Below are 14,064 nucleotides of genomic sequence, written 5' to 3'. Positions count from 1 at the left end.
GGGTATTGTGCATACAATTTTGAAGAAATAAATGAATGCAATCCATTTTGGAATAAGGCTATAATGTAAAAAAATGTGGAAAAAGTGAAAAGCAATGTATACTTTCCAGATGCACTGTACCCTGACATGAGAACAGACAGTCTGATATTTTGAAAACCTGTATCTATTGTTCTCATGATCCTTTCATAGAGGAAGATTCCTCATTGGTGGTTTTTGTTTCATTTTATTTTATGTTTCTAACAAAGCCATATTCATTAATGGGTATGACATTTATTAATTAAACTTTATCACTTTGTGAAACAATTTAACTTTGCTTTTTGTTTGTTTATTTTCCTATTTAAAAAATGGCGCCGTGTTCAGTTCGCGAGGCTCAGCGTCTCTCCAGTTTCTGCAATTTTGCAGTATTATTCCTGCTCATTTCGGGTCTGTTCGTGCAGAACAGCAGTGCCTTTACATCGTACACCTGACAGGACATCTTGGATATTGGTTTGTGCATTCCGGACAGTTTTATTAACAATCTTCGACTTATCCCTGAGATCGCCAGAACACCCGGGCCTGAGTGCCCTACCCGGCCAGGCGGAAGTGCTCGAAGGCGGCACAGAGAATGTAAACAAAGACGGGGGAAGCACGGCGGGCTAAGGGCTAAGCTAAAGCTAACACCACACCGGCTCTCTTTACCCAGCATCTTTCTCGTCAATGTACGGTCACTGGGGAACAAAATGGATGAGATTCGACTGCGCATCAACCACAGCAAAAGATTATGGAACCGTAATGTTATGATTTCACAGAAACATGGCTAAACAGCGGGATACCAGAAAACGCTGTATCGCTAACTGAGCATCAAACATTCCGAGCAGACAGAACGGCGGATGACTCCGGTAAGACCAGAGGCAGAGGATTATGCATTTATATTAACAAAGCTTGGTGCACAAACTCTGTCATCGTTGGGAGACATTGCTCTGTTAACCTGGAATTTCTAATGGTTAAATGTAGACCGTTTTATCTGCCACGAGAGTTCACCTCCACCATAATAACTGCTGCTTATATTCCTCCCGACGCTGATGCCAAGCTTGCTATGAATGAACTTCATGCAGCCATCAGCAAACAACAGACTGCTCACCCGGAGGCTGCTTTTATTGTTGCGGGGGATTTTAATCACTCAAACTTAAAGACAGTGCTCCCCAAATTCCACCAAAACATTTTCTGCCACACAAGGGGAAACAAAACTTTAGACAAAGTTTACACAAACATGGCTGAAGCATATGCTGTGACCCCCCTCCCCCACTTGGGTCAATCAGATCACCTTTCTTTGTTTCTCACCCCCAAGTACTCACCCCTCGTCAACCGTGTGAAGCCATCAGTAAGGACCATCAAAGTGTGGCCAGCGGGGGTAGACTCCACACTCCAGGACAGGTTTGAACACACAGACTGGAGTATGTTTGCTTCCCAGGCCACATGTGGCTCTCACACAGACATTGACAGTTACACTTCCTATGTTCTGGAATATATCAACACCACCATAGACAGTGTTACAACCCAGAAACAGATCACCACATACCCAAATCAAAAGCCATGGATGAACAAGGAGGTGCGCCTCCTGCTGAAGGCATGCAACACTGCCTTCAGATCAGGGGATGCACAGGCCTACAGCACTTCCAGGGCTAATCTGAAGAGGGGCATCAAAAAGGCCAAGCACTGCTAAAAGCTAAAGCTAGAGGAGCACTTTTCCAACTCTGATCCTCGGCGCATGTGGCAGGGCATCCAGGCCATCAGCAACTACAAGCCCAGCCAGTCCACCCCTTCAGCCACAAATGTCTCCTTCCTGAACGAGCTAAATGACTTTTATGCCCGCTTTGAAAGAGACAATACAGAACCCTACACCAGGAACACTACCTCAACCGACCACTCACCTATCACACTCACCCACTCAGAAGTCTACACCGCACTGAGTCAGATCAATGTGCGCAAGGCTGCTTGACCAGACGGTATCCCTGGGCGCGTCCTCAAAGCATGTGCAGAACAGCTCACTGGGGTATTCACAGACATTTTCAACCTGTCACTTAACGTAGCAACTGTGCCAACATGCTTTAAAACCACCTCTATTGTGCCAGTGCCCAAACACTCCAGCCCAACATGCCTGAATGACTACCGCCCTGTAGCACTCACACCCGTCATCATGAAGTACTTCGAGTGGTTGGTCCTGGCACATCTGAAAGACTCTTTGCCATCCACACTGGACCCACATCAGGTTGCCTACCGTGGCAACAGGAGCACAGAAGATGCCGTCTCCATGGCACTGCACTCTGTCCTCACACACCTGGACAATAAATACACTTATGCACGAATGCTGTTTGTTGACTTTAGCTCAGCATTCAACACAGTCATACCCTCTAAGTTACTGATCAAACTCAGAGACCTGGATATCGACACGTCTCTCTGCAACTGGGTTATGGACTTTCTGACTAACAGAATGTTAGATCAGGCCACATCTGCTCCACCACCGTCACACTCAACACTGGTGTACCACAGGGCTGCGTGGTGAGCCCCTTCCTCTACTCCCTTTTTACCATCGACTGTAGGCCTGTGAACAGATCCAACACCATCATCAAATTTGCAGATGACACCACAGTGATTGGTCTAATCAGCAATAATGATGAGACTGCCTACAGGGAGGAGATACAGCATCTGGCCACATGGTGCACCGACAATAATCTGCTCCTTAACACCAACAAGACCAAGGAGCTCATTGTGGACTTCAGGAAGGGACGAACAGGCTCGCATGATCCCATCCACATTAATGGGATGGCCGTTGAGCCTGTCTCATTCTTCAAGTTCCTGGGGACCCACATCTTAAAGGACATTTCCTGGACATCCAACACCTCCAGCCTGGTCAAAAGGCTCACCAGCGCCTTCTTGAGGCAACTAAAGAAAAACCAGCTTTCATCAGCTGTCTTGGTGAACTTCTACCGCTGCACAATAGAAAGCATCCTGACCAACTGCGTCACAGTCTGGTATGGAAGCTGCTCTGTTGCTGAGCGTAAGGCACTGCAGCGGGTGGTGAAAACTGCCCAACGCATCACAGGGACTACACTGCCAGCCATAGAGGATATCCAAAAGAAACACTGTCTGCGCCAAGCACGCAGTATTCTTAAGGACACCTCTCACCCTGCTCACAGACTGTTTTCTCTCCTGCCTTCCGGCAGGTGCTTCAGGCTCCCCCGGACAAAAACCAGCAGACTGAGGAACAGCTTTTTCCCCAGAGCTGTCTTCCTTTTGAACTCTGCCCCTCACTGACTCTTTTGCCCCCCCAATACACCCCCCACACTCCTCTAACTTATACTCCTCACAATCACTGCACTATTTAACATTTGCACATTTAAAGTTTGCACATATTCATTGCACTGATTCATTTACTTGAACTGTACATACCCACTGCACATGGACATTTGTAATTATGTTTATCTGTCTGCACACTTCTGCTATTAATAGCATCCTGCACATATATTCATTTATTTTAAATCTGTTCATAGCTAATACAACCTGTATATAATGTTCATAGTCCATCCATCTGTAAATATTACCATAATTCTTCTATAACTGCACTTTATAACTTATACCTATATCCTGCACTTGCTGCTATTGCACTACTGGTTAGACTGAAACTGCATTTCGTTGCCTTGTACTTGTACATGTGTAATGACAATAAAGTTGAATCTAATCTATCTAATCTAATCTAAAAGAGTTCAAAACAAATATGTGAACTACCTGAGGACTTGTTACAGGTGAGATTAGCTACAATTGATTTAAACTGCATTGCGTGAAGACTCATTTTTACTGTTTCTTATAATTTCCTAGATGCAAAGTATTCTTTTTGACATGCAACTGTTTGTGTCTGTTTGTGAAGATAATTATATTAAAATGATTCTGAACTTCCCATCATAAGATAGCTTTAATCTTTTTTCCATATCCAGTTACATCACATCCTGAATATATCCCTCATATGCATATTGCAGACCATTATGTCTGATTCTGTCTGAAATCATTATGTAATTGTTCCCAGAAATCATTCCCTATTTCATTGAGGAATCAACAAATTAATACGGGAGTGCCACGGCTGATACAGAAAGCTTCTTGGACATAGAAAATTGCGGTGGGGCTTTGGAAAATAAAAAAAAGAAAAGAAAAAATCCCTATTGATTTGAAAAGATTTTAACACAATGCAAACATTTTTGTTTTCTTATAAAACAGAAAGTTAAATATGTGTTTCTAAATGCTCTTTAGCAACCATGTTTTTGTTTTGTTTTGTAATAAAAAAAAGAGTTTGTTAAAGAGTGTCTATCTAGGAACTGTAGAATTCAACAATAATAATAATAATAATAATAATAATAATAATAATAATAATAATAATAATTATAATAATAATAAAGTAATCCAAAGTACATTACCAAAGTAATGTTAGTAATCACTCATTTGTCATAATATGATGTTCAATCGTTCACTAGGTTATGCCAGTTGTACAACAATGAGCAATGCAAAATTTAGCCTTTGGTCAGAGCACAGATTTTGGGCACATTGCCCTATTGGCTCCAAAATTTTTACATTGATACTCTGTTAAGAGATTTTCAACACAGGAACTGCAGTCTTATGTGTGACATGTGGCAAGATGAGCAGCTGTTCAGATATCTTATAAGCACGCAGCAGCTGCAAGACAGTATCTAATAACACTGTGCTCATACCAACACACACTCACAGAAGGAAATAACCTCTTAAAATGGCTTAACCATCCTTCTTCCTCTCTCCTGTGCAAATACTACATACAGTATACACCTAGAAAATAAGATAGCAAACAAAACCACTTCCAGGACCACACAATGCCATTTCCCCTGGCCCCATTACACACAAACATACACACACACACACACACACACACACATACGTGCATGCACACACACACAGGTTCCTCCCATTAACACTCAAGGAAATGTGAATTTGTTAGTTCTTTCCATTCAATATTTTAAGTTAACAATTAACCAACATTAATTGCCCTAAAATTGTTAATAATATGTCAAGAAAACATTTTATACAGCAGTGGACCGCAATGCTGGTTGATTGTATCTTTCAATCAACCTATTTGCTAACACTTTACACTATAGGTGTACTAATATGCATTAATTAATGCTTAACTAATGCACAGATAATCACGAGTTAAAACTAAAACCGTTATTAATGAATACTGCATGACAAAAAAATAAAAATAAAAAAACAATCTAATCTATATGATTCATAAATTACATAAATGTCTTAATGTATTAATTTCCTAATTACATATTATATAACATAATGATATCAATGAATGTGTTAATTACCACAACCATCCGAAGACATGCATTTAAACTGCAAGCTATCTATTTTAATTAATCATTAGCAAATGATTTACTAAACTATCGTTTTGTTTCGACTTTATTTGTTGAGGCAGAGACAAGACTAGCTACTGTAACTACTCATAGTATATAATCAACTAATTAACACTAATGTGCTGAATGTGCTGAATGGCTGAATACACGCAGAGTGCTTGCTGACAGAGAACTTCAATAAGCTTTACTTGTAGCACATCTGGTGTCCAAGATTACTTTTTATTTGAAATGATGTTTTGACCAACGTTAATGTCCCATGAGACATTATTTTACAGATTTATTTTATGTTAGGCTTGTTTTGTTGGAATATTAAAATATTAATTTTTTGTATATTTGTAAAGAGTTAAGAATCATGGCAATCATGCGATTAATCATGATTACCAATTGGGTAACGCTTTATAATAACTACACACTATGAATTTTTTATTAAGCATTAGCAAATAGTGAATTCATTATTTGTTAAGCAATAACTCTACATTAACAAACATTAGTAAGCAGTTTATAACTGTAGCTACAAATGCTTTATTCTTGACTTATAACCAGATTTATAATGTGCTTAATAATTGCACTTTTATACTTTGTAAATGACATATTTTTCATAACTAAATTAAGTATCGCATTATTTACAAACCAGTTATTTAAGCATAGTTGGTTGTTTTTTTAAGATCATTCAGAATGAGTTAAATGATTAATAAACTATTCAAATTAACATTTATATATCTTATTATTCAGGCATATACTAATAGTTAATTTGTATGTTAATAAATGCTTTATTACTCAACTTCATCCACTTTGTGACCTAAGCTAAAGCATGGACTATTTATGCTTTATAAATCCCTTATAAATGACAGTTAAAGGCTCAGATATATTCTAAACAGGAAAATAGAACATAAACGACATCATTCATTTCTATTCGTTTGAAGATACACAAATGATACTGTACTTCAAGTGAAAAATAAATCTTTGCAACCTTATCTAAAATAAAATTACTGTACAGTTTAAACATTGCATCTTATTATGTTGTTAAATGTTGTTTTATCCAATTGTATGTCGTATTTTGACATTCCTGTTATTCAGCCATGTTTAAACTTTATAGTAATTTCACATTTTAGATAAGATTGCAACGATTATTAGTCATTTGAAGCCAAGCCTTTAGTTATCATTTATCAGGGATTTATAAAACATAAATAGTCCTCACTTTAGATTAGGTCACAAAACTGCATGAAGTTGAGTTAATAAATCATTTATTAACATACTTAGTAACCATTACTATATGCCTGAATAATAAGATATATAAACGTTAATTTCAATAGTTTACTAATCATTTACTAACTCATTCTGAATGATCGCTAAAAATCTCCAAGTACTCTTAAATACAAATGGTTTGTATATAATGCAATACTTCATTTAGTAATGAAAAATCAACCAGTCACAAATTATAAAAGTACAATTATTAAGCACTTTATAAATGTGGTTATAAGTCAAGAATAGAGCATTTGTGGCTGCAGTTATAAACTGCTTACTAACGTTTATTAATGCAGACTTAATGTTTAACAAGTAATGAACTCACTAGATGCCAATGCTTAATAAATGATTCATAGTGTGTAGTTATTATAAAGTTTTACCAAAAAGGGTAATAGATTGGCAGCCCTAGTTTATATATAAACTCTTGTAGCACTAATGTGCACATTGTTTTAATAATTCTGCATATACTTTAGCAAAAGTCCATCCTAAAAATGATTTTTGTATAATTACATTCTATAATGTCTCCCATGATTATGTTCCTATACACAACGCATCTGCTTCCAAATGCAGGATAAACTGACAGAGTTTGTTATTATGCATGCTGACTGCAGCTCTGAGGTGCAACTTATTTAATTTCAAGGAACAAATACTTTAAGTTGTTTCCTCATTGTCACAAAAATCCTTATCATTCACACAGTAGTTTCTCAGCAAGTGATGATAATGAAAACATGGGATGGAAACAGTGTTATATTCACAAAAGTTTCTTGTAATATTTTGAATTCCTACATAAAATTTTAATATTTTTCACCTTTAGATGGAAACAACACTATTTTAAAAATAAAATGCATTTAAACCTGATTCACCCTGATTTCACCACTGTTAAGTACAGTAATCAGATTGCAAATTAGATTGACCCAATGATTGTCTATTAAAAACAACACATCTGAACAAAGCCCTCTGACATCTAAAAGAATGTAATGTACACATAGCAAAATAATTTTGGCATGGTTGTATTTGGCATGTACAGTACGTGTGTGTGTGCATGTATACATGTGTGTCTCACCAGTGTCCGGTAGGAGGAATAAAGTATATGCAGCAGTGGACTCGTGAGTCTGGAATTCTCTTCTTCCTGTCAATGTTGATCTCTTCCTGTAAATACTGTTCGTATTGTGTATTAATGAACGTCATGATGGGCTGCCAGCTACATAAAGATCAAAAAGAGAGGGGAACAAACAAAAATACAGAATAAAAAAAAAGTTTTATTTGAACAACAACTACAGTGGTATTAAGCTAGTCTTCATGTATTACATATTAGTGCATGCAACATGGCAGATATCAAAACAGGCTGATTATCACAGAGACACTGACCAGTTCTCGTTGTTTATTTGGTCTCCAAACCCTGGTGTGTCAATGACGGTCAGCTTCATTCTCACTCCTTTTTCTTCAATATCTGCAAAAAGAAAGGTTTAAAGTGGTGAATGAATATAACCAGATTCAGAATTATTATAATAAGACTTATCCCTCTGTGGGTAAGCAGCTGCATTGCAGTTTCAGTTCTGTAGGCATTTTTACCATGACTGATTGACTTTATTTCGATGGTCTTAGGAATTCTTTCTTCCTCTGTTGTCATAACAGATCTGCGACTCACTTTAGATTTAAAAAGTGTGTTCATCAATGTGGATTTACCCAGACCACTCTGACCTGTAGAAAAATAAAAATACAAATTAATGTCACAGTTAGTGAATTGATTTTATTTTACCTTTATTTTATTATATTTAATAAATAAATAACACACAATTAACCTTAGACTATGTGTACTTACATATATTTAAATTACATTTTCTTTTTTTATATATATAAAATGATCATGTAACTGTTTAACTCGTGTAGATCATGCAGAAGTTTAAAGCAATGACCACAATAGAAGTCTACTACTGTGCATGGAGAAATTTCCTGAAAAGTTTTCTAAAAATCCTTCTTTTCTTTTCGACCGAAGAAAGAAAAAAACATCTTGGATGACATGTGGTTGAGTAAATTATTAGGAAATGTGCATTCTTGAAGTAAAACTAATCATTTAAACAATATGTGTGCTGTGTGCAGAATATGTAAACATGATCATTTGTTTACTGTATGTTGTAGTTTTAAAGATCCTTCACCACATCTTTCACATGTAAGAATGAACTTTGCAGACAAAATGTATCTTTTTTCCTACGCATAAACTTTGAACAAATTTTTTTTCTACTTCTGTTTGTTTGAAGCTTCCTTTCCAAACTCTATTTCAGCCAATGCGTTTATGTCTTCTGGCTGTGGAAATAATATATTTTATAAACTTTGTGAATGTGAAAAAAAAACCCAATAAAGACAAAGGGCAGAGGCAAAAAAAATTATTTGACGCACAAATTCTCACAGTGCATTATGGGTATTCTCTTGCTTATTTCGGTGCATTTTGGGATTGACTAAGTGCACTTCAGAATTTCCACTATGTTTTCGGACACTACTATAAATGGCTGCTCCCTCAAACATTGCACAATTTAAAGGTGTTCTATAAAGAAAATCTAGGTATTCCTAGGCATAGTAGAAAAAAAAAAGTTTACTTCATGGAAATGGAAACGAAGGTCTGGTGACAGAGTGGTTTGAAGAAAATAAAAAAGTGAAGTTGAACATCTTCCATGGCCTGCACAGTCAAAAGTAGGGATGCTCATTTCGGTTTATTTTACCAACCGACAACCGCAGCTCGTTAACCGAATATTAACCATTAACAGAGAAATATTAAAATACAATTTAATTTAAAAAATTGACGTGTCTCTTTTGTGACACATTAAATATTTTAAAATACTGATTTATTTTAACATACGAACAGCATACAGAACATCTTCACGCACCTGCAGTGTTTCCGACAGCATAGAAAAAAAACTATAAACTAAATAAAAATAATAAAATAACAGGCCTGACCTAGATATTTTTCATTTAAATGATAAATTTAGATTACAAAATGAAAAAACTGACTGAATTCTTTTTAAGAACCGGCATAGGCTGTTTTTCCTAATCATGTTTTTTTTTTCTTCTGTCAAATAAAAATATCAGGCTATTAAATCAATCGCTCCACTGAAAATAGACATTTAATTAATGCTTTGTTGTTATTATTATGTCACAAAACCCCTTTTTAACATTTTAGAAGTCATTAGTTTAAAGATTATGTCATAATGACTTATTTCCCCCGTTTCACTCGCTGCTCATGTGAGCGCGCTGCTAGTGCATTTGAACCTTAGGGCTCATATGTTGACTTTTGTAAAGTAGCATAAAACTATTTTGTTGTTTACATATGATATTGCATAAATTTGCATACATGTTTTATAAACTTTAAAATGAAAGCCTCAGTTTGGTGAGGAGTTATCACTATGCAAAATTAAGGGAAATAGGGATAAGTTTTATTTCAACTGCGAGCAACAGCATAACGTAAGCCATGTAGGATGCATAAGCAGCACACAAAACACTCGCGGTCGTATGTAAACCATTCAAAAAATGCCCCCCTCAATGCAAAAAGCGCGTTCATTGTTATTAGCCTCTTATGCAGCCAAACTTTAAAAATATATAAAATAATATTTTTGCATTGCTTAATCGTTTAATATTAATCGGTTACAAATGCACCATTTCGGTTAATCGGTTATTTTGAGCATCCCTAGTCACAAGATCTAAATTTTATCAAGCCACTTTGGAGTGTTTTGGAATTTGTCTTCACCAGAATATAGAATATTATTTTTATACATGCATGTATTGCATCAACATGTAATTGGTATACAACGTGTAAAATCAAATCAATTCATTACAATATATATATATATATATATATTTTTTACTATGTTTTTTGTCATTTAACATTGAACTGAACACATATCACTGTAGATTTACATGTTCACTCATCAATTAAATAAAATTGTTTATGCTGACTGATCTGTACAGAATGTAAAGATTAAGCAAAGAGAGACTTTTTGGCTGTTCTCTTTAGTCTTATTTCAGCGGAACAGTCGGATAGACAAAAAACTGTTCTAATTGGAGAATGGGTGAACAAACAGTGGATAAAACCCAGCGAGGACTTAAAAAAATTGTGCCGTGCAGACTTCTAGGTTGTAGGTCTGGGTTTGTATAGGATGGCTTCTGGGTCTGGACCTAGTCTGTTAGTGACCACTGCTCTACGTCATCTGGACCGGATGTGCAGCCGCATCATCAGGAGATCATTAGTCAATACACAGACTGATTTGTTGCATATGGAATCATTAATTCACACTCCCCAACTTGGCTCTTCAGATTATAACAATGATACCTTTCCTCCCTTATTTTTAAGTTAACAAAGTTTATATTAAATTATCATGTTTGTGGGACTCTTATTCTGAAAACAAGAGACACAGCAAAGTCAAAGCCAGCCACATCAGTTAGTTTTCTATGCGTAACTAAGCAAAGACTTCCACAGCCATCACTTTAGAAAGAGGAATAAGTTATGTTTAATTCTAATTTCTAATTAATTCTTTTCTTAATTTATTATGTTTATTGTGAAATTAGCTTGATATTTTTGTAATTTTAGTTAAAAAAACATGTAAACTGCAGAGCATTGTGTTTAATGCACGTTTAAGAATCGTGTCTTATCACTCAGTCTTATTACAATTTCTCTGGATTGATATATTTTATTAAGAGTCATCTGTTTATACACAGGTTGATATTAGTTTCTGTCCATGTTTGCATTATAGCTTCAAAATACAACACAATACATCTCTGGTTAAAAAGTTAACTCTTCTTTAATCAGGTTTAAATATAATTTAGCCTATATTTTGTTTTAGGTTACTCTGTCTGGTGGCTTATATTACATAGCTAAAATAAACATCTTCACCGCTAATGTTAAAAAGCTGGTGACAATTTATTTTGATGGTCCGTTTGTTGAATTTAGGTTACATTGCAACTAATTCTCATTAGGTTAGGTTAAGTAGACTGTTAGGTTGAGGTAAGGGTTGGGGTTAGTGTAAGTTGACATGTACTTGCAAGGTTTCTTATAGTCTGTTAAATGTCTGTTGAAGGAGCAGTATCAACAGATATTAAGCAGACAGTCTACTAATACTCAAATGGACCATCAAAATAAAGTGTTACCAAACAGCTTTACCAGAGCATCTACTCTCTCTCTCTCTCTCTCTCTCTCTCTCTCTCTCTCTGTGTGTGTGTGTGTGTGTGTGTGTGTGTGTGTGTGTGTGTGTGTGTGTGTGTGTGTGTGTGTGTGTGTGTGTGTGTGTGTGTGTGTGTGTGTGTGCGTGTGTGTGTGTGTGTGTGCGTGTGTGTGTGTGTGTGTGCGTGTGTGTGCGTGTGTCTGTGTGTGTGTGTGTCTGTGTGTTTGTGTGTGTGTGTTAAACTAAATATGATCATGCTCTTTCAGAGACACAAACCACCAATCCCAATTCAATGTTTGTACCTCTTATTCCAGTTGCGTTATTATTAATATTATTATTTTTTGGTATTTATCTTCAGGAAATCACTGAAGGCATCGATATCATGTTATCATTACAATCTAATGTGTTAAAAAGATCGTAACTGTACTGTGCATTTACACCATGGCCATTTTCATCAATGTAAACACACAAAAACAGCATTAACATTATACAAGGCACTCATTCCGAGACACTAGACTTTTTTGACTGGGTATTCCAGTGTCATGAAGTGACAGATGTGAATTATGTGAATTAGGGATTATAGACAGCAAAATTTAGCGGTTTTTATTTTTGTGTTTTTTTTTTTAAAGCATGACCGTAAAACATGAATGCTGTTATGAAATAAAACATATGCTAGTTTGTTGTAAAAATTACAAATTTGTGAATCTCCTTACTTCCGTGTGCAGCTGTTGTTGTAGATGGTGTATTCTAGGAAATACTTTTCTTACCCCTTGGTTTTGAGTATGGTCCTGAAAAATCTCAGTTTCAAGGGCTATTTATAGCCCTTTCCCTTAGCCTTATACGCCTTCAAGCTAAAAAGAATTGAGACACTCCTAGCCCTTCACGTGAACGCAGAATTTGAGGGGTAGGGGTGAGGACAAGGGCTAAGGGGTAAAATTGGGATTGGGCCAAAGGCTTTTGTCTCAGTTCTTATGTCCTCAAAGAAAAAGACTTCCATGCAGCACTGTCACAACACAATCCTTCTAAGACTCTACAAGTGGCTACAGGTTCTATGCTGCAGATTCTGCCAAAAAAAATAAAATAAATAAAAGTAAGCATATTTACTGCTGGAGAACAATAAATCAGTTTACTAGAAGATATTTGTTTTTTAAAAAGATTGTAGCTGAATTTTGGAAGTGAGTCGGATTTGTGCTGCCAGGCAGTGTTCTGGACCAGTGCCATACTGATGCACATGGGTCAGTGAATATAGCCTTGGAAAAATACAGACTGGACCTTAGACAGAGGCCATAACTTTTAGAGTCATTTGGGGACATCTAGGGCATTTTGTTGCCCAAAGGTTAAATTAAGGATTTAGTAATCCTTACTGGTTAAAGGTGACAAATATGATATTTTGGTTGTAGCTTCAATTGACCTGCCTGGATCCAAGCCATCTTGAAGTAATGACAATAACTAAAACCACTCTGCTTAATAAAAACAGAACGATAGCTTCACAATTAATTTGTATTTCACTGGTTTTCAATGAAGAATGGGATTACGTATGACACACTATTTAGGTGAGAAGTTCCAAAATGGGGCGACGCAGTGGCGCAGTAGGTAGTGCTATTGTCTCACAGCAAGAAGGTCGCTGGTTCGAGCCTCGGCTGGGTCAGGTGGCATTTCTGTGTGGAGTTTGCATGTTCTCCCTGTGTTCGCGTGGCTTTCCTCCGGGTGCTCCGGTTTCCTCCACAGACCAAAGACATGCGGTACAGGTGAATTGGGTAGGCTAAATTGTCCGTAGTGTGTGTAAATAAGTGTGTATGTGTTTCCCATTGATGGGTTGCAGCTAGAAGGGCATCCGCTGCATAAAACAAATGCTGGATAAGTTGGCGGTTCATTCTACTGTGGCGACCCCAGATTAATAAAGGGATAAACCAAAAAGAAAATGAATGATGAATGAGTTCTAAAATTATATACATGTTGCATTTAAAACACGTTCAAAGCATGGGGCACACCCTTCCTCCCTCTTTGCACATGCTTGCCATGCGTCTACATTTGAAATAATGAACTTGAAGTCAAAGATATAACATGTGAACTTTCTGTTCATACCATGACTATATATGAAGAGTTAAAATGCAAAAACCTCTAAGTGCCATCTGGAGTTTCCTTCTACATTCAGCATTTTTTTTTCTCAGCCTCATCCTTGTTTATATTCAGTTACTTCGTTTTATAGGCAATGAAAATAACATATTCTTTGCCATGAAAGCAGAATTACTGAA

The 14,064-nt window shown here is 36.5% G+C and overlaps 1 protein-coding gene across 2 annotated transcripts in view; it reads right to left on the bottom strand.

Annotated features, from left to right (window-relative positions):
- Positions 1-14,064, bottom strand: part of LOC130214590 (septin-9-like) — a 45,464-nt gene that overhangs the window by 14,709 nt on the left and 16,691 nt on the right. For both annotated transcript variants that reach the window (XM_056446373.1, XM_056446365.1), the window contains exons 3-5: positions 8,232-8,360; positions 8,028-8,109; positions 7,723-7,860 (exon numbers count right to left, since the gene is read on the bottom strand). In XM_056446373.1, coding sequence (XP_056302348.1) covers positions 7,723-7,860; positions 8,028-8,109; positions 8,232-8,360 — 349 coding nt within the window. The remainder of the gene's footprint in view (positions 1-7,722; positions 7,861-8,027; positions 8,110-8,231; positions 8,361-14,064) is intronic.

The sequence above is a fragment of the Danio aesculapii genome, chromosome 2 (assembly GCF_903798145.1).
Source record: "Danio aesculapii chromosome 2, fDanAes4.1, whole genome shotgun sequence".
Classification (NCBI taxonomy): Eukaryota; Metazoa; Chordata; class Actinopteri; order Cypriniformes; family Danionidae; genus Danio; species Danio aesculapii.
This window is presented reverse-complemented; position numbering and strand designations above follow the sequence as displayed.